Source organism: Mercenaria mercenaria, chromosome 1 (genome assembly GCF_021730395.1).
Source record: "Mercenaria mercenaria strain notata chromosome 1, MADL_Memer_1, whole genome shotgun sequence".
Lineage (NCBI taxonomy): Eukaryota > Metazoa > Mollusca > Bivalvia > Venerida > Veneridae > Mercenaria > Mercenaria mercenaria.
This window is the reverse complement of record NC_069361.1, coordinates 82541340-82563817: the sequence shown is the minus strand read 5'-3', so window position 1 is coordinate 82563817 and position 22478 is coordinate 82541340. Positions and strand designations below refer to the sequence as shown.

The 22478-nt window shown below is 35.7% G+C and overlaps 1 protein-coding gene across 1 annotated transcript in view; it reads right to left on the bottom strand.

The window, feature by feature from the left end:
* The window catches only part of LOC123564804 (papilin-like), a 409588-nt gene that overhangs the window by 234683 nt on the left and 152427 nt on the right, over positions 1-22478 (bottom strand). The window contains exons 16-17 of the mRNA XM_053520994.1: positions 1190-1322; positions 360-562 (exon numbers count right to left, since the gene is read on the bottom strand). Of these exons, the coding sequence (XP_053376969.1) occupies positions 360-562; positions 1190-1322 (336 nt within the window). The remainder of the gene's footprint in view (positions 1-359; positions 563-1189; positions 1323-22478) is intronic.

Below are 22478 nucleotides of genomic sequence, written 5' to 3'. Positions count from 1 at the left end.
GAAACCCATTTTAGTCCAAAGGCCAGTCTGATCTTGACCTTTGACCTATTGAACCTAAAACAGTAGGGGTCATGTACTGACCCCAAAAAAATCATTCTATGAAATTTGGGTCCTATTTATTATTCTGTTAGATAACTAACTTGAATACTACTTTTTAAACAATAAAACATATCAGAGTTACTCCCCACTAGTATCCAAATGGATCTTGAATGGGTTCAGCTCAGGGCTCTAACTTACGACCCAACCACCCATATCACCTATTTTGACTTTGATTAAAAGAAGCATTGGATAATGTAGTCTGCTGTAAAATTATCAATGAGAAATCAATCCTACATAACCAAAAGGTCTGTTAAACTTACCTCTAACATCAAGGAAGACCTGGCTGCTGTACTTTCTACTGTCGGATCTGCTCAGCGGTACCAACAATGTACATGTATACAGTCCACTGTCACTTTCAACAGCTTTACTTATCTCTAGTGACGTTTCATCAAGCATTCGAACTCGTCCTTTGAAATTTGGGTTTACTTCAGGTTCAGCAGTCTGGTAGGATGCCCATCTCCATCTACAACATTATCAAACAGAAACTGTGGAAAGGCCAAACAAAAACAAAGTCTTTAGCAAATGGACTGGTCCATACACCACTTCTTATTCAAAGAGGTAACTTATTTTGGTAAACTTGGCTGAGTTAATCCTACTGACGCAGTAATATTCCAATTCATTTCATGTTCAAAGCACAAAATCCACCAATCTATATCCCAAAGAAATGGCCGTTTTGGCTCAAACCATAAAATCCCAAAGAATTAAATGATTTCACAGTATGTCAAGAATTCTCTCTTAACCATTACCCTGCTAAATTTCTATACTGAACGTGTCCATCTTTCAATATGGACAGTATCATTAACTGTTAAAAGGGGCGCTTACCAAAAAGATACTGACTGAATGGCAAACAGTGCAGATCTTGATCAGACTGCTTGGATGTGCAGGCTGATCAAGATCTACACTGGTCGCAAAGGCAGGATCAATTGTGTCCAGTATGATAAGGGTTAAGACAACACAGATTATTTCACTGAAGCAACAAAAGATAAAGCAGAATTTATGAAAATATGATCATTGCACTATGTACAAGCAAAAACAAGATGTCCACAACACCTTGTTTAACTCTTTCATTCAGCAGAAATAAAGGACCAACCTGTATTGCTTATAAACAGGAGTTGCTTGCCCTTGTTTTGTCCATTCTAGTATGTAAGTAGTCTCTCGGTGTTGTTCCGGTAACCTGGCACATCTTAGAATCTGCCGTCCCCCAACACGGACCAACGTCTGATCTGAAATAAGTTTAATTACCAGGATTATAGTGTAATCAATTGAAAGTTTTAAGTGAAACACACTATGCTAACAAGAGCTGTCTCCATAGGATGACACATGCCCCCGATGGCACTTTAAATGAATAGTTATGGCCGATCTTCGAGTTTAGGACCTTTGACCTACGGAGCTGGGTCTTGCGCGCGACACGTCGTCTTACTGTGTCACACATTTATGCGTAGTTATTTTAAAATCCATGCATGAATGACAAAGATATGGACCGGAAACGCCCATCAATGCACTATCATGAAAAAAGACCTTTAACATCTAAGTGTGACCTTGACCTTTGAGCTACGGACCTGGGTCTTGCGCATGACACGTCGTCTTACTGTGGTACACATTCATGCCAAGTTATTTGAAAATCCATCCATTGATGACAAAGATATGGACGGACACGCCCATCAATGCACTATCCCTTAATGTCTAAGTGTGACCTTGACCTTTGAGCTACGGACCTGGGTCTTGCGCGCGACACGTCGTCTTACTGTGGTACATATTCATGCCAAGTTATTTGAAAATCCATCCATCGATGACAAAGATATGGACCGGACACGCCCATCAATGCACTATCCCTTAATGTCTAAGTGTGACCTTGACCTTTGAGCTACGGACCGGGATTTGCACGCGACACATCGTCTTACTGTGGTACACATTCATGCCAAGTTATTTGAAAATCCATCCATCGATGACAAAGATATGGACCAGACACGCCCATCAATGCAATAACCTTTAATGTCTAAGTGTGACCTTGACCTTTGAGCTACGGACCTGGTCTTGCGCGCGACACGTCGTCTTACTGTGGTACACATTCATGCCAAGTTATTTGAAAATCCATCCATCGATGACAAAGATATGGACCGGACACGAAAAATGCGGACAGACCGACAGACGGTTCAAAAACTATATGCCTCCCTTCGGGGGCATAAAAAATGCTTTTATTAATATTAGTTTCAAAACATCTAGACTTAAATGGCTACAAAGCATCAACATTACTGAGCATATATCTAACACTGTTCGAGTCGGAAAACCAGATTTTAAAAGTTTATTTATTTGGGTTTTACGGTGCACCAACACAGTATAGGTTAAATTATATGGCCCCAAACAGGACTACAAATTTTGGTTCCACATCTCATTTACATCGAAATAAAAACATGCGGTATGGAATCAAAATTTGCATACCTGCAAGCTGGAATCACAGAGTTATTGCAAAACCGTGTTAAGATCCTATTAGTCGCCTCTTACGATCATGCAAGGTGAAGGCAGTGGTTCCAATTCTTTTCATACACAGATCATCCCAGAACCACATGGGTCAGATTTTAAAAGAGCCTAAATATTCAATTTCATGGTAGTGTCAATATTGCTGAAAATTTGCAAAACTTTTCAATGTTACAGGGTCAATATTTATGCAATGTTCCATTAATGTTTAGCAGTATATCATTGAAACACAAAAACATTTGGTAAACAAACATCTTGACCAACAATTTACCTGTTCATTACATATTCTACTGTACTGTCCCATACAACTGGATACTTAAAATATTCTCAAAAAGTTGTTTCCCTTTAAAAATGAATGCCATTTGTAAAGAAATAAAAATAAACAATTGTTGAAAACTACATACCACCTAGTTATGCAGCGCTGGGACATTGTTGCAAATGCATTAAAATAAAAATATATATTATGTAACAGTTCTTCAGAAATGGTTTTTAAAGGCGCTACACAGTCCATGAGTGTGGCCCCTTTGTGCAGTTCTTTTCTGTATATATGAGTAAATTGACAATTGTTTTGTAGAGTCTGACTAATATACATGTTTTATATTCTGTTAAATTTTTATGTAAGACAAACCTTTCTTTCTATGATTCTGTGTTGTTGTTTTTTTTCCTCAAAACATGAAGCTTACAGTTAAAATTCAAAGCAACATTAACAGTTTCAAATCTAATCTAAAATTTCAGACTCATAACTGTTCACATTGATGTTTAGTCTGGCTACCGACTCTGTAAAAAAATTCTGACTTCATCAGTCTTGGCTCTGATTATCTATTTTGAGAAGAAAAGGGACATAATTATACAAAATTTGAATAGTCTTAGGAGTTATCTCCTGTGAACAAAACATAGGGTCTGAACACAAACTAATTGATGTTATAAATAACTGCCAAGCAGACTGCAACCATCTCAAAAATTTTAAAGACTTAAAAATGAGACCCACCCAGCTGCAAATCACGGAGCAGAGATGTTTTTGTTGCATTTTATTCCAAACTTTAACCATTTTTACTAATCAAGCAGAACATAAAGATACATTTGATTTATTTTGCAAATTACAAAACTCCAGGAAGATAATTCTGACATTTATGATTACAGTATAGTTAACCAACAAACTTCTTTAGTACCCTCTTCTGTTAAGACTTAAACTTAATAAACTGAAGAGCAGAAAAGAGAGGATTACCGAGAGCAATAACAAGAAAATGGTGCACAAATAAGTGCAGCACTTACTTGCAATCTCGAAAGCTCATTAGAATAGAAGTTGCTGATAACTACTTCAAACTTTTTGTCAAACATCTCACAGAAAGCATCGCCTTAAATTATAGTTAATAAGTTTAGGAGATTCTGAACAAGAAGCAAAATTGCCTAAAAATCCAGCAAGTGCCATTTAGAACAAAGAGTTCTTAACAGTGTCAGAGGGTAAAAAATGCATTTTTAAAACACTCTGAAATTGTTACAATATGCATTTTATGATTGTCACCTGTGCTCAATATATGTTAAAATGCTAAAAATATTTGCTAAACTTAGGCAGGGGCGGAGGAGAGTGGGGTTGGTGGGGTGTCCTGACCCCAAGTGTCTGTGCATTTTTGAGATACACGGGGCACAAACTTCAAGCCCCAAACTTTCATTTGACTAAGTCAAGAGCAATAACTCTCGTCTTGCAAAGTGAAATAAAACAAGAGCTGTCACCAATGGTGACAAATGCCCCGGCAGCACCTTGACCTTTGACCTGGTGACCCCAAAGTCAGTAGGGGGTGTGTACTCAATAAGTACTATCAGCATGTGAAGTTTGAAGGTCCTGGGTGAAGTGGTTCGCATGTAAAGTGCCTTCATGCAAAAAGTTAATGTTGGCCCCTGTGACCTTGACCTTTGACCTGGTGACCCCAAAGTCAGTAGGGGTGGTGTACTCAATAGGTACTATCAGCAAGTGAAGTTTGAAGGTCCTGGATGCAGTGGTTCGCGAGTAAAGTGCCTTCATGCAAAGGGTTAACATTGGCCCCTGTGACCTTGACCTTTGACCTGGTGACCCCAAAGTCAGTAGGGGTCGTGTACTCAATAAGTACTATCAGCATGTGAAGTTAACATTGTGACGAACGAACTAACGAATGAACGGACGGACAGTTGAAAACTAATATGCCTCCCTTCGGGGGCATAAAAATCAGGTGCACAAATTCACATGCTGGATTATATTCCTACATGGTTCAATGACTAGGTGAAATATTTTTTAAGATATATGCAACAAAAACTTTAAGCACTTTGTGTATTTTTCCCTAAGTCAAGGACCACAACTCCAGTTAGATCGAGTGGAATCCCAAACAGAACTTCACATGCTATGTAACAATCCCCTCATGTTTCATGACCCCAAGTCAAATACTTTTTGAGATACATGTGACACAAACTTGTGTCCCATTTATGCATATTTTTTACAATAAAGTGCCATAACTCTGGTCTGACTGCAGAAATCCAGAACAAAATCCCTGGGGCACAACTTCACATGCTGAATAATATTCCTATGATGTTTCATGACTCTAGGTCAAATACTTTTTAAATATGTGCAACACAACTTTTATGCCTTTTAATGCATATTTTTGACTAAGTCAAGGGCCATAACTCTGGTCTGGCTGTGTAAGATCCAAATTAAAACCCCTGGTGCACAACTTCCACTGCTGAATAGGTTTGATGACTGGGTCATATACTTATTGAGATATGAACCACACAAATTTGGAAGGACAGACATGGGCAACTCCAAGTGCCCCCGCCCTCACAGGTGATCCCCGTTTCCCCCAAAGGGAATAGTGTTTCACTGCAGTTACTGTCACTGAAATCAAGATTTGAACAAATGCTTATAAAATAAAACAGATTTGAAACTCTCATAAGAATATATAACAAAATATTTTCAAGTCCAAATGATAACTGTAATTTCATATATCAATGATCATGATGACCCTTTATTTGCAATTTACTGAATAAACATAGATGTTTATCAGAATCTAGATGTTTTTGATAAATACACTGATTAGGATTATTCATGATTTCACCAGAAAACACTCATTAAGGATAAAAGTACACCAGAACTTTATCCTGAAATTTTAAGTCAACAGGGGGAATAATTCATGAAATATTAGTATGATTACAAGTCATGGCCCTTGTGTCATATGATGTGGATGATAATGATGATGATAACTATGAAGATTGAATTGAATCCATTAAGTAATAACAGAGATAGAGTAAAAGTGCACTAAAACTTTAACCTGAAATTCAAAAAGTCAAAAGGGTGAGAGGTAATTCATGAAATATTGGTATTAGAGTTATGACCCTTGTATCATATGATGTGGATGATGATGATGGTGATAATAACTATTTTAAGTCTGAAGCAAATCAATTAAGTATTAACAAAGATAGAGCAAAAGTGCACCGAAACATTAACCAAGGTGCGGGCGCAGACATGAGGGGTAGTAGGACAGCTCTCTAAAAACATTGTATAGTCGAGCTAAAAACTGTACCCTTTAAAAACACGACAGATCAAGCGGAGTTTCGCTTTCTTATTTTGTACATTTCATCAGTGGTTTAATAAAGCACACTGTTAATTCCTTCTCCTTGAAATCAATCCTGAGAGTGAATGGCACTTGCTGAGCAGGTTCTCAGATTTGAAAATGTACCAATAACGAAAGGGTCACCAGCTGTCAGTAGGCACTCAGGAATGGGACCAGTCGTGGCATATGTGCCAACATTTTTTTTGCAAAAACAGTAAGCTAGTTAAAGTCTATATTATAAGTGTTATGGAACTGAATGCAAGGTATGCGATGATGTGCAGCCATAAGTTCCATAAAATTCAAGATATAAACTATAACTTAAACTTTTAATATTATGATGTGGTAATTTTATAAATCTTTTTAATTTAATTGCTGCAACTGCTATCAATTAAAAATAACATGATTTTCCGAGATACTTATCTGACAGCAATTATAATATATCTAATCATTTATAAACACTTCAAAATGCATATTAATTCATTTTCCTTTCCCACAATATTCAAGGATTTGTGGTGAGTCACCCCAAGTACTGTTGCCATATTTTACATTTTGTTGCTATGATTTTCAGCATAAAATATATTACAGTTAGTAGGCAAATTTTAAGAGAATACAGAAAGGCAATGATCACTATTCCCTGTGGTGGTCAATCAGAATTTGGTCAACTAATTGAAACTTAACCAACTGATCATTTACACTTATTTGTTTTCACTGAGTTCTTAATACAGTAAGTGTCTTCAATTCTGGTTGCCCAACAAAGATTGCGTTATTTTAGCATAAGTATAAATTTAATAAACACTTTTTGCCTAAGGAATAATATGAATTTAAGTACTTTTGTATTAAATAGTACATATTTTGCCAAAATTCACTAGAAATGCAAAATTATTATTACCTCCCTTTGTCTATCTCTGTTGCGCAACGATTATAGATTGCTTGTAGATTAATTCCAAAGCTACAAGCTGTTGCAAAACTTGCCTTTTGTTTCAGGTATTTAAAATATTCCAATATTTATCAAAGGCAAATGTAAAACTATAAATTATATTGAAATCAAAAGAAATATTCCACTTTTTAGATACTTTTATATTAAAGGGAGGTAATTACAAAATTTCATAAAAAGTAATAAAATATACATTTCCGATAGGGAACTAACTCTGTATAATGATTTTTTTTGTTCCTTAGATAAATGTCTTACAGAATATAATGCAGACTGAAAAGTGTCATAAAATGTTGCACAAATGTGACTGACCACCTTTAAATAGGTCACTTCCACCTAGATTTACATGTCAGCAGTATCAGGGGAGATAACATTTTATGTTAGAAAAGCTACTTTGTTAAAAGTTTTTGACCTAGTTTTTTACCAAAGATTACCCAGTTTTAATCTTAATAAGAGAGAGCTTAAAATATCAAACCTATAAATTAATTAATTAATTAATCAATTAATTATTTAATTATTTACAAAATTCATCACATAACACTGACAGCTCAAAAAGTGCGTGCTATCCTTGTAACTCACTCATACAGCTTTTCTGCAGTTATCATAAATAAAATACAAAGCAGCTAAAACTGCAAAAGTTGCATCAAGTACAAGCATGCAGACAAACAATAATACTAGCAAGGAAAATTTATATATTTCATGGCTGTTTAGTTTCTAATGAAATGTGATGATACCTGCAGTTTTAACATGCCTTTCTCTTTACATTTATTACACCTGGTGCAAGATCAAAGTTTTAGCAAAATCTGCCCACATATGAATGTCATACTTTGTAGTGCACATAGAAATTAATGTTTACAATAATTATATCAAATTTTATATTAGACAATTATTGAATATCTGGGCCTATACTTGTCAGCATTCTGAATCAGAAATAAATGCAAACAATCAAAAAGCAAATTCTTCCTGTTCTTGTGTACGCCTTTGATTTTGTTTAATGAAAATTAGAAAAAATGCAAGAGTCAAACAAATCTCAAGCCAAACCGAAACTCAAATATTTGTCCTTGGAACATCCTTACTAAGCAAACAGACCACTTTATTACCGAGACCCAAATATTTGACCTCTGAACATCCTTACTGAGCTAATGGGCCACTTTATTAATGAGACTCAAATATTTGCCCTTGGAACATCCTTACTGAGTAAACAGGCCACTTCATTACCAATACTCAAATATTTGTCCTTGGAACATCCTTACTGAGCAAACAGGCCACTTTATTACCGAGACCCAAATATTTGACCTCGGAACATCCTTACTGAGCTAACTTGCCACTTTATTAATGAGACTCAAATATTTGTACTTGGAACATCTTTACTGAGTAAACAGGCCACTTTATTACCGATACTCAAATATTTGTCCTTGGAACATCCTTATTGAGCTAAAAGGCAACTTTATTACCGAGACTCAAATATTTGTCCTCGTAACATCCCTACTGAGCAAACAGGCCACTTTATTACCGAGACCCAAATATTTGACCTCGGAACATCCTTACTGAGCTAATGTGCCACTTTATTACTGAGACTCAAATATTTGTCCTTGGAACATCCTTACTGAGTAAACAGGCCACTTTATTACCGATACTCAAATATTTGTCCTTGGAACATCCTTATTGAGCTAAAAGGCAACTTTATTACCGAGACTCAAATATTTGTCCTCGGAACATCCCTACTGAGCAAACAGGCCACTTTATTACCAAGACTCAATATTTGTCCTTGGAACATCCTTACTGAGCAAACAGGCCACTTTATTACTGAGACTCAAATATTTGTCCTTGGAACATCTTTACTGAGCAAACAGGCCATTTTATTACTGAGACTCAAATGTTTGTTCTTGGAACATCCTTACTGAGCAAACAGGCCACTTAATACCGATACTCAAATATTTGACCTCAGAACATCCCTACTGAGCAAACTGGCCACTTTAATACCAAGACTCAAATATTTGTCCTTGGAACATCCTTACTGAGCAAACAGGCCATTTTATTACTGAGACTCAAATATTTGTCCTTGGAACATCTTTACTGAGCAAACAGGCCACTTTATTACTGAGACTCAAATATTTGTCCTTGGAACATCTTTACTGAGCAAACAGGCCACTTTATTATCGATACTCAAATATTTGTCCTCGGAACATCCCTACTGAGCAAACAGGCCACTTTATTACCGAGACTCAAATATTTGTCCTTGGAACATCTTAACTGAGCAAACAGGCCACTTTATTACTGAGACTCAAATATTTGTCCTTGGAACATCTTTACTGAGCAAACAAGCCACTTTATTACTGAGACTCAAATATTTGTCCTCAGAACATCTTTACTGAGCAAACAGGCCATTTTATTACTGAGACTCAAATATTTGTCCTTGGAACATCTTTACTGAGCAAACAGGAGACTTAAATACTTGTCCTCCGAACATCCTTACTGAGCTAACAGGCCACTGTATTACTGAGACTCAAATATTTGTCCTTGGAACATCTTTACTGAGCAAACAGGAGACTTAAATACTTGTCCTCCGAACATCCTTACTGAGCTAACAGGCCACTGTATTACTGAGACTCAAATATTTGTCCTTGGAACATCTTTACTGAGCAAACAAGCCACTTTATTACTGAGACTCAAATATTTGTCCTTGGAACATCTTTACTGAGCAAACAAGCCACTTTATTACTGAGACTCAAATATTTGTCCTTGGAACATCTTTACTGAGCAAACAAGCCACTTTATTACTGAGACTCAAATATTTGACCTTGGAACATCTATACTGAGCAAACAAGCCACTTTATTACTGAGACTCAAATATTTGTCCTTGGAACATCTTTACTGAGCAAACAGGCCACTTTATTACTGAGACCCATATATTTGTTCTCAGAACATCTTTACTGAGCAAACAGGCCATTTTATTACTGAGACTCAAATATTTGTCCTCGGAACATCCCTAATGAGCAAACAGGCCACTTTATTACTGAGACTCAAATATTTGACCTTGGAACATCTATATTGAGCAAACAAGCCACTTTATTACTGAGACTCAAATATTTGACCTTGGAACATCTATACTGAGCAAACAAGCCACTTTATTACTGAGACTCAAATATTTGACCTTGGAACATCTATACTGAGCAAACAGTCCATTTTATTACTGAGACTCAAATATTTGTCCTTGGAACATCTTTACTGAGCAAACAGGAGACTTAAATACTTGTCCTCTGAACATCCTTACTGAGCTAACAGGCCACTGTATTACTGAGACTCAAATATTTGTCCTCGGAACATCCTTACTCAGCAAACAAGCCACTTGATTACCGAGACTCAAATATTTGTCCTTGGAACATCCTTACTGAGCAAACAGGCCACTTTATTACCGAGACTCAAATATTTGTCCTTGGAACATCCCTACTGAGCAAACAGGCCACTTTATTACTGAGACTCAAATATTTGTCCTTGGAACATCGCTACTGAGCAAACAGGCCACTTTATTACTGAGACTCAAATATTTGTCCTTGGAACATCTTTACTGAGCAAACAGGCCACTTTATTACCGATACCCAAATACTTGTCCTCAGAACATCCTTTTGATGGTCTACTGACTGAGCTAACAGGCCACTTTATTACATATTCTCCCATAATTATGTTATCACTAAAGTTTTCCCTGTTTCAATGAAATTCCTTGTGATTTAGAGCCTGAGAATATTATGCAGGCAGGCACTGTCTGTTGCTCTGAGAGTACAATTTCTGTGTAGTCAAACCAGTGAGAATACTAATTCTTTCCCAACCTAAGCTCACTTTTAGAAATGTTCTAGCATTGCTCTTGAATAGTGTTCAAGAACTGTTCTAGAACTAGTCTTAAAGTGTGCAAGAATAATTCAAGTACATTTTTAGAAATGTTAAATTGGACAGATTTTCAAGAACAAACTGTTCTTAGAAATGTTACAGTTTCAGTTCAAGAACAGTTCAAGACTTTGTTTTAGGAAAAATTGTCCTAGAACTGTTTCTAAAATATAGTTCAAATTGTTATCAAGCCAAGTCTTCAGGAAATATGAAGAACACAGAATGTTCAAAAACTGTTCTTGATATGTTCAAAATTGTTTACATTTTAAGAACATTTTAGAAGTAAATTTAGTTTGTGAACTGTTCTTAAAATATGCTAGACTTCTTTAAGGACAGTATAAGAACACCAAGGATTTTCAAAAAGTTCAAGAACTGTTCTTAAACAAAGTTCTTGCATGACTCTTCAAGTACAGCTGTTCTTATAAACGGTTTCAGTTGCAGTTCCATTACAATTTGGCACAGTTCTTGAACAGTTCTTAAACATAAGAACATCATTTCAAAGGGGAATACTTGATCTATAACACTTTCACAAAATCTCTCTATCACATAAAGAAGTTTTATACTGTGACAAACACATAAAATTCAACATTTCTTGTAAATTTTTACAGACTCATTGTATGTCATAGTGAATAAAGGAAATATCCTGTTCTTCGTTTTAAGTCTAGATGGATAGATAGGTAGATGAATTCAGTATGTAAAATAGCTTAAGAGACTACTAAGTATAACATACAAAACTCGTAAATATTACAAATCTAGTGGCATTTCAAACAAAGATAACTTCAAAATTTTAACGCATCTATGAAAACTTCAATGTTATTTGATTTAAGACCTGTAAAAATCTAAATGAAACCACAATTTTTCCAAATCAAACTAGAAAATGCTGTTGTAAAAAAGCGCATGTCTCCCCCAATGCAAAGTCCTATAGGCACAAAGTCAATAGGGGTCAGGAGCCAAAGTCGAAGAGACACTGATGGTTGGCTGCAATAGGGATCATCTACTTGGCATGTGCAGTCATCCGGCTAAATTTCAACACTAGTGGCCTAGTGGTTCTCAAATCACTGTTCAGGCTCCTGTGACCTTGACCTTTGATCAAGTGACCTCAAAATAAATAGGGGTCATCTACACTGCATGTCCAATCATCCTATTAAGTTTCAACATTGTAGGTCAAGTGGTTCTCAAGTTATTTCCAAAAAATGATTTTACATGAACAGGCCACTGTGACCTTGACCTTTATTAGACAGACCCCAAAATCAATAGGGGTCATCTACTCTGTATGTTCAATCATCCTATGAAGTTTCAACATTCTGGGTCAAGTGGTTCTTAAGTTATTGATCAGAACTGGTTATCAATGTTCAGGCCCCTGTGTCCTTGAGCTTTAACGGAGTGACCCCAAAAACAATAAGGGTCATTTACTCTGCATGAACAATTATCCTATGAAGTTTCAACATTCTGGGTCGAGAGGTTCTCAAGTTATTGATTGGAAATGGTTTTCCATGTTCAGGCCCCTGTGGCCTTGACCTTTAACAGAGTGACCCTAAAATCGTTAGGGTTCATCTACTCTGCATGACCAATCATCCTACGAAGTTTCATCATTCTGGGTCAAGTGGTTCTCAAGTTACTGACCGGAAATGGCTTTCAATGTTCGGGCCCCTGTGACCTTGACCTTTCACAGAGTGACCCCAAAATTGTTAGGGGTCATCTACTCTTTATGACCAATCATCCTATTAAGTTTCAACATTCTGGGTCAAGTGGTTCTCAAGTTACTGACCGGAAATGGTTTTCAATGTTCAGGCCCCTGTGACCTTGACCTTTAATGGAGTGATCCCAAAATCAATAGGGGTCATCTACTTTGCATGTACAATCATCCTATGAAGTTTCAACATTCTGGGTCAAGTGGTTCTCTAGTTATTGATCAGAAATGGTTTTCAATGTTCAGGCCCCTGTGACCTTGACCTTTGACGGAGTGACCCCAAAAACAATAAGGGTCGTCTACTCTTTATAACCAATCATCCTATCAAGTTTCAACATTCTGGGTCAGGTGGTTCTCTAGTTATTGATCAGAAACGGTTTTCAATGTTCAGGCCCCTGTGACCTTGACCTTTCACAGAGTGACCCCAAAAACAATAAGGGTCGTCTACTCTTTATAACCAATCATCCTATCAAGTTTCAACATTCTGGGTCAGGTGGTTCTCTAGTTATTGATTGGAAATGGTTTTCAATGTTCAGGCCCCTGTGGCCTTGACCTTTGACGGAGTGACCCCAAAATCAATAGGGGTCATCTACTCTTCATGACCAATCATCCTATGAAGTTTCAACATTCTGGGTCAAGTGGTTCTCTAGTTATTGATCGGAAATGGTTTTCAATGTTCAGGCCCCTGTGACCTTGACCTTTGATGGAGTGACCCCAAAAACAATAGGGGTTGTCTACTCACGCAGCCCTACAACCCTATGAAGTTTGAAGGTTCTAGGTCAAATGGTTCTCCAGTTATTACTCGGAAATGAAGTGTGATGTATGGACGGACGGACAGGGTAAAAACAATATGTCTCCTGGGGGAGACATACTTCTTAATGAATTATGTCATATATTATGTAACAGACTTTTGGTTTTTATGATGATTCAGCAACATTGTGGATCTATTACAATAATAAGCAGTACAGAAAACAATTTTCCCCAACATGTTGGAATTTAAAAAGCATTTGAAATTTTTCCAAAACCTACCTGAATCTCATTATAATGGAAATAAATCATCTTACCTGATAGAAAAAATAAATAATGTGCAGATATAAAACACTGCCTTTTGACCTTTGATCTAATAATAACTTACATTTTTGCAGCTTAATAATAAATAAAAGGGAATGTAAAATATAAAACTAATTCAGAAGGGAATTAGGAAATTTTTTTAAAATCAAATAAAATGTGATTCAAAAATAACATGAGTTTATATCCTCATAAAATCTATCAATTAAGTATGGCCAATTTTAATTTATACAGTAACCTTTTTGGGGGGCCATACCAGACAAAATATGCCATGCAAATCTACAATTCACTTTGTTTTGGATGGTATATCTATTCAACGTTTTTTTAGCTTTTAAAGACCCACTAAGACCTAGTGACCTACTTTTTTCTCCCACAGGAACTCTAATAATACTGACAGGCGGACAATTTAGGCCCTCCCTAAATTAAAATGTTTTCACAATTTCATCTAGAAACTTATTCAGTCAATCACTTTTCAGGATAGGTTTAAAAACATACTTAAATAACTATATTACCTTGTAGAAACAAAGTTTGATCTAAACTCAGCTTAATATATAAAATACTGTTTTTAATGCTACATTTATCCAGTACAGTGTTTAGACATTAAACACATTGTCTTGGCCTTATATATGTCACAGTAAATTTGTTAGTAGATACTTGTACTTCTCACTTTTTTTCATGCAAATCATGTATAATTACCATCATGGAAATACAAAAGAATACAGTTACTTTGTGGCGCATCTTTAAAGCCCTGCTCCCCGGCTATTCAAATTCTTTTGTGTGTATGCAACCCATGATAACAATAGGTAACAGTCAACGGCCATGTGCCACACTTTAGCATGCAAAACCACAGGTATTTCATATAGAATTTTATATAAAATAGACTCTATTTTGACAGGCCTCACTGTTCATAGTCAGGATTTTCATGCTTTTTCAGCGGCAATTTAAGGTTAAAAGGTAGGACGGGAGCAGGGCTTTAAGCCTTTTTCTGTATTTTTACAAGAAAGTCTACAGCAAGGATCTCACTGACAATTGACTCATCCCAGACTAAAAGATGAACTTTGAAAAGACACTAATCTTGTTCCCATGTTACATTGAGGCAATAAGCTTGATCAAACCATGATCTGTCCCAATTTATTACATGAATAAAACCAAGACAAGGTTTCTGGAAATACTAAGCAACTTCGTAAAATTATTTGGCAATAACAAAATATTTTACGAGAGCAACAATTCTGATTCAGAATGTTTGTGCTCAAAAAAATAAGTAATTAGCTTTGATGGGTCGATCAAATTTGTTAGACATGAAGGCTTAAAAGTAAAAATCTTCTTAACTGCATAAACATGGCAAAACTTCACTACATTCATCAAAATTCCATTAAAAATTGCAGAAAAATTTGCAAGTAAGAATGTTATTGGTAAACAAAATAATTTTGACATCATAGATATTGACAGTAATAATTATTTTCAAGAATTTCAGCATTATTATCAATTTTGCTTTGGACAAAAAACTATGAGAGTGTTTCAGGATAAATCTGCGCAGTCTGGTCAGGATCCATGCTATTCGCTAACAGTTTCTCTAATTGCAATAGGCCCCAAAAGCGAACAGCATGGATCCTGACCAGACTGCGAGGATGCCCAGGCTAGTCTGGATCCATGCTGGTCGCAAATGCACTATGTTGGTTTTCTCATGGTGCGGCTCAAATGGTACTCTACGCTTGAGGTGTAGAGCTTTTTGTTCCAAAGTGGTTGAGCTAATAAGAATACTTCTTGTACATATCTTACTTTGTAAAGAAGTGTTTGATCTTAGTAGATGTTGTTAACAGAGGTTTTTCTGTAGAGTATTTCTGTATAATTTCTCTAAAACTTTGTACACTGTATTTACAAACAACAGTTTTCTAATGACGACACCCTTGGCTTTCTGACACCCTTTCACATAAAACTAGCTTACATACAAAGAACAAACTTGTAGAGGACACTACGTAATATCTACCATTTTAAACGAAACCTTCTATGTAAAACAAGTGAATTGCTTGGTGTGGAAAAACTACTACACCATGCTGCATGCCACATATCAAAGCTTTATGCCTTCAGGTTTTAGACAGGAAGATTTTTAATTTCTCTGCTTAATAAGTCCTTTAAAACAAACTATAACCTCTGAGAGGGGCCTTTTTTGGACCCCATGGGGCATGACTTGAGAAAAGTTGAAACTTTAACCCTTACCCTGCTAAATTTCTATAATGAACTTGTCCATCTTTCAATTTGGACAGTACCATTAACTGCTAAAAGGGGTGCTTACCAAAAAATACTGACTGAATGGCGAACAGTGCAGATCATGATCAGACTGCATGGATGTGCAGGCTGATCATGATCTACAATGGTCGCAAAGGCAGAATCAGTCGTGTTTAGCATGATAAGGGCTAAGCTCTTGGATTAGTGGTTTAAGACAAGAATATTTTTTAAGTTTTTCTTTATATAAAGGCTGTGTCAAACAAGTGAACTATGTCTGCAGGGTCTATTTTGAACTCAGGGGCATGATTTGAACAAAACTGATTGAGGACTGCCAGATAATGCCACATACTATAATATCTAAACTCTTGGTCATGCTGTTTTGGACCAGATTTATAAAGTTTTCCTTTTAGTTGTCATGGCAACCAGACTTCTACATGGAACAGAATTCTTTAAATAATTTGGTAGAAGACTAGCCAAGGAATACCCTGGCGAAGTTTCATCACCTTTTTAGAGAAGTCTTGTTTAAGTAAAACAGCTGATGCCTGGTGATGGATGATGTACAAAGTTTAGGTGAGCTAAAAAAAGGGGCAAAATTTTGAAAATAGGCAAGTCAGAGTTAAGAAACCTACTCCATGACTGAAGTTTCAAAGCACAAGGTCTGATAGTTTTTGTGAAAGCTGCACACAAGCAAAACTTTCACCCAAAATTCAAGTTAAAAGAGGGACACAAGTTTGATGAAATTGTTATTAAATTAGAGAATGTTTTTCACAAAAAACATATGTCTCCCACCTGGTCCGAGAGCTCACGGACTTTTATTGCAACAATTGAGGCCAAAAGAAGTTTATACTTTTTTGGAAACAATATTTCATATCCTCCATGAAAATCCATTTCTTAAGTGTCAAAGCCGTGCCTATCTATATTTTGTTCACTTATGTTTTTGATAGGGGAGGTAAAATTCACTTGTAAAAATATTAGGGGGTAGGGTAAAGTTAACGTCTGCCAGTTTTGTCACTGTTTCATTACAGTAACAATTGGATTGTCAGTAAATGTATGTATGTCAAACAATGACAGCAATAAGGAATTTATCAAAATGGAATGAAGGGCAAACTTGATATTCAAGGTCAAAGGTCAAATTCATGTAAAAATCACAAAATTTGGCATATTTGAAATTTGTTTTTATTCTTAGAAAATAGTTTGTTAACTTAAGACACTTATCTTTATGTATGTAAAATGTATATCTTAGCAAAAATCAGAAATACAAGTATTATTGCAAAACGTCAAGGTCAGCCCTAATAATTTAAGGTCACAAATGTGAAAACTTTTGCCTGTACTTTTTCTAATCTGTGCAATATGTCTTCACATTATTAGTCGCTGAAGTTAATTCATTTTAATGTTTGTATGTCAGGCAAATTCAGCAGTGAAAATGTAACCCAAAAACCGCAAAGGGTAAAGCTAATGTCAGAGGTCAAAGGTCAAATTTGGGGGACAAAATGCATAAATAGCTTCCTTTTTGAAAAATAACAGATACCTTTCTAATTATTAGTAATTACTCGTTAGTTAGTTTAATGTATATATGTCCCACAATGTCAGTAATAAAATATAGTCTGGAATGAGTCAAGTTCAGATGTGATATTAAGGGTCAAAGTTCATTTTAAATAAAGGGATGAAAAAATAGCTCTTTACCATTTCTCTTTGTTGATAATACCTTGTCGATATCAGTCAATGATATCTGTTCATTTTTATGTTTAAATGCTAGGAAATGTCTGGTATGCACATACAATTTCAAAACATTTAATGTAACCCATAATATCAAAGGTCAAAGCTCAAAAGAGTGAACAAAATGTTGCAATAATATCACCTTTTAATAATTATTATTGTTTAAGGTATATGTTTTGTCATGTTAGCAACAGATCTATGATCATTTTACTGTATATTTGTCAGACGATAACATGAAAGAGAAAATAAGTCAAGGTCAAACCTGATTTAAAGGTCAGGGGTCATTTCTGCATAAAAGTAGTTGTAATCTAACTCATTACTATGTTCAAAATTAGCTTATTGTTACAATTCACTGTTAGCAATTTATTTTAATGTATACATATCAAGCAAGGGCAGCAATGTAGGTCTTAAGTCAAAGCCAAAACTATCATCAAAGGTCAAGGGTCAAATTTGTGTGAAAATAAGCAAACACAGCATTTGTGCAATGATTTTTCTTCATGTTTAGGGTATTTTTTTCAAAACTAGTGACGAATCATTATTCGTTTAAAGGTATACATAACAGATGATATCATTCTTTCTTAATTATGAAAAATCAGTCAAGGCCTAACCTGACATTAAAGGTCAAAGGTCAGGGTCTTCAAGGAACTCACAGCATAAAGAACTGGCTGGAACAAGTTGGGGAGCCAATGGAAAGATCCTACGGCAAGCGTACACAGACACCGTTTGGCCAACTACAGAATACGCGTCCATCTCATGGGTAACAGCTTCTAAACCAGTAAAGATAAACAGGACAATGTTCGAAATTCAGGCCTGAGGATAATTCTCTTACCAATGAAAACAACTCTAATAAAGAAACGGAAAAGACATTTAACCTTGAGCCATTAGAGACAAGACGAGAGTACAAAAGCCCTTGTGCAGGCAGAGAAGGCAAAGAGACTACCATCACATCCAATCCACTCAAAACTCGAGAGCAAAACCAAGAACGGACTGAAACGACAGAGTCTCAATCATATCGTCAAAGAACTACAAAAAGGGAAATCAACAGCAATGGACGCAGAAGCAGAGCCGCTTGTACCCGATCAATGGGTTCCTAGACATTGTGCTTCGAAGACCAGATTGGAGGTGAAAAAAACAGCATCAGGCATCCAGCACACTCTTGGATCCAAGCATATACCTATGGATTAGTGGAAAAAGCATTTTAGAATGCTGGGAGTGGGGCCTACATCAAATATCCAGACAGCTCCACTCTCACTCTCTCTTATTCAGTCGGCAAGAGATGCTCCAACTTTAGAGCCGACATGCAAGCCCTCACATTGGCCATACTCCAATTGTATGAGCGAGGAGAAAAGGGACAGAATATTGTTTTCCTAACAGACTCCGTGTCAACTCTCCAGGCTCTCTCAGCAGGTCAATCAGACATCTTAACGAGACAGCTGCTAAAACATACATATCCTGTCTGAGAACATAAATGTAGCATTTCAATGGATTCCTGCACATGTGAGCAAAGCCGGGCATGAGGCTGCAGACAAACTTGCAAAGGAAGCATCCATGCAAATACAGCCGCAACCTCCACTTTCATACAGAGATGCTCAGACTCTACTTAAGAACAGCTTTGCGTCAGACCAAAAGAACATAAATGGAGGCTACCTGCCCCATCATGACAGTCTACACAAGCTAATCAGGCACATCCAAACAACTACCCTCCAGCTTTGCACTGGACACTGTGGCCTGAGAAAACACATGAAGAAGCTTGGTGCTGCAAAGACAGCTAAATAACAGTGCGGATTAGAGGAACAAACAAACACCATTCCTCATCCTGCAGACCTGTTCCTGTTTGGAAGAAGCACGCCAGAATGTTTGTTTCACAGACATCTCATTTGAGACCAAGCTGTGGGGAGATGCCAGCGACCTGCAGAATAGGGTACAATTCATTGCCGCATCTGACCTTAAAATATAAAACCGCCATAAGAAGCTGAAACGCAGTAAGTAAGGAAGCAAGTAAAGGTCAACATTAAAATGAATTAACAAGTTATAACGACAAGATATCTTATTAACAAAGAAATAAAATTACAGTGCTAACTTTTGAATTTTTACCCGAAAATGACATTTAGCCATTAACATCAGGGCTGATCTATGGACTCATGTCTGATGATATCATCATGACAAAACGTTTTTAAACAATGAAAAGTATTGCAAAAATGCTATTTTCACAAAAAAGTTGACCTTTAACCTTTGATAAATATGCTTTATTTTGAATTTTTACGTGAAAATGACCTTTGACCTTTAATGTCAGGTTTCACCTGGAACAATTTTTCATTATCATTTCAACAGTGAAATTGTCTGTTTTAGATATTTTGAGATGAATAATGATTAGTTTTACTAGTGACAAAAGTACCCTAAACCAATAAAGAAAAATCATTGCAAATATGGTGTTTTTTGCGAAATTTTTAAACAAATTTAACCTTTGACCTTAAATAATAGGCTTGCTTCTGGCTTATTCGGATAAGAACTAAATTGCTGACCTTGCTAAACATGTATACATCAATGTAAATTGGTAACAATGAATAATAACGAGCTATTTTTTAACAAAATAATGAGTAAGTATGCTGCATTTTGTGCTTTTTATACAAAAAATGACTCCTAACCTTCAATACCAGGGTTGACCTTGACATACTTTCTCTTTGATAACATCGCCTGACAAATATACAGTAAAATGAACAACGATCAGTTACTAAAATTACAAAACAAATACTGTTACACAATAATAATTATTACAAACAGGTGATAATATTGCAACATTTTACACACTTTCTTGACCTTTGACTTTTGATATTATGGTTGACTTTGAATGTTTTGAAATTGTATGTGCATACCAGACATTGCCTAACATTTATACATTAAATTGAACTGATATCATTGAATAATATCGACAAGATGTTATCAACAAAGAGAAAAGGTAAAGAGCTATCTTTTCATTCTTTTACTTGAAAATGACATTTGACCCTTAATATCACATTAGAATTTGACTCATTCAAGACTTAAGACCTAAACTGCTACCCTTGCTTGACATGTATACATTAAAATAAATTGCTTACAGTGAATTGTAACAACAAGCTAATTTTGAACATAGTAATGAGTAAGATTACTATTACTTTGATTTTTTAAGCAAAAATGACCCCTGTCCTTAAAACCAGTTTTGGCCTTGACTTATTTTCTCTTTCATGACATCGTCTGACAAATATACAGTAACATGATCATAGATCTGTTGCTAACATGACAAAACAAATACTTTTAAACAATAATTATTATTAAAAACAGGTGATATGATTGTATAATTTTACCCACTCTTTTAACCTTTGACCTTTGCTATTATGGTTAACCTTGAATGTTTCGAAATTGTATGTGCATACCAGACATTGTCAAACATTTATACAATAAAATGAACAGATATCATTGACTAATATCGACAAGGTCATATCAACAAAGAGAAAAGTTAAAGAGCTATTTTTTCATCCCTTTACTTGAAAATGACCTTTGACCCTTAATATTACATTGAACTTGACTCATTCCAAACTATATTTTATTGCTGACATTGTAGGACATATAAACATCAAACGTAATCACGAGCAATTGCTAATGATGTAAAAAGGTATATGTTATTTTTCAAAAAGGAAGCTATTATTTGCAATTTTTTCACACAAATTTGACCTTTGACCTCTGATATTAGCTTTACCCTTGGTAGTTTTGGAGTTACATTTGCACTGCTGACTTTGCCTGACATACAAACATTAAAATGAATTAACTTCAGTGACTAATAATATGAAGACGTATTAAACAGATTACAAAAGTTATTGGTAACAGTTTAAACATTTGTGCATGAAAATGACTTTTGACCTTCAATCATCACGGCTGACCTTGACCTTTTGCAATGGTATTTGCATTTCTGAGTTTTACTGATACATACACATTACATAGAAAAAGATGACTGGTTTATGATAACAAACTATTTTCTGAGAATAAAAATAAGTTTCAAATATGCCAAATTTTGTGAGTTTCACATAAATTTGTCCTTTGACCTTGAATATCAAGTTTGTCCTTCATTCCATTTTGATAAATACCTTATTGCTGTAATTGTTTGACATATTTACATTTACTGACAATCCAATTGTTACTGTAATGAAACAGTGAAAAAACTGGCAGACGTTAACTTTACCCTACCCCCTAATATTTTTACAAGTGAATTTTACCTCCCCTATCACAAACATAAGTGAACAAAATATAGATAGGCACGGCTTTGACACTTAAGAAATGGATTTTCATGGAGGATATGAAATATTGTTTCCAAAAATGTATAAACTTCTTTTGGCCTCAATTGTTGCAATAAAAGTCCGTGAGCTCTCGGACCAACCACTTATCAGGCAAAAATTGCAAAATGCCACAACCTAAGTGACATAACTCCAGGGAAAATCACTGAACCATAACAATTACTTACACAACTAGGCTTGGCAGTGGTAAATCAGTGGTATAGGAGAAGTAGCAGTGAGCAAAGAATTTGACAAAACAAGGGTCATGATTCCACTGAAAATAATTTAATCAGAACATGACAATAATATGCACAACTACGCTTCACACTAATCACTTGTGAGGTTTGGTGAAATTCAGCCAAATTGTCAGCAGCAAGTAGTGTGGATACTGTAAAATATGACAAATAAAGGGCCATAACTCTGCTGAAAATCACAGCACCACAACATGCTGAAGATATGTATAACCAGGTTTGGCACTGATAAGTCCTGTAACTTTTAGTAGAAATCTGCCC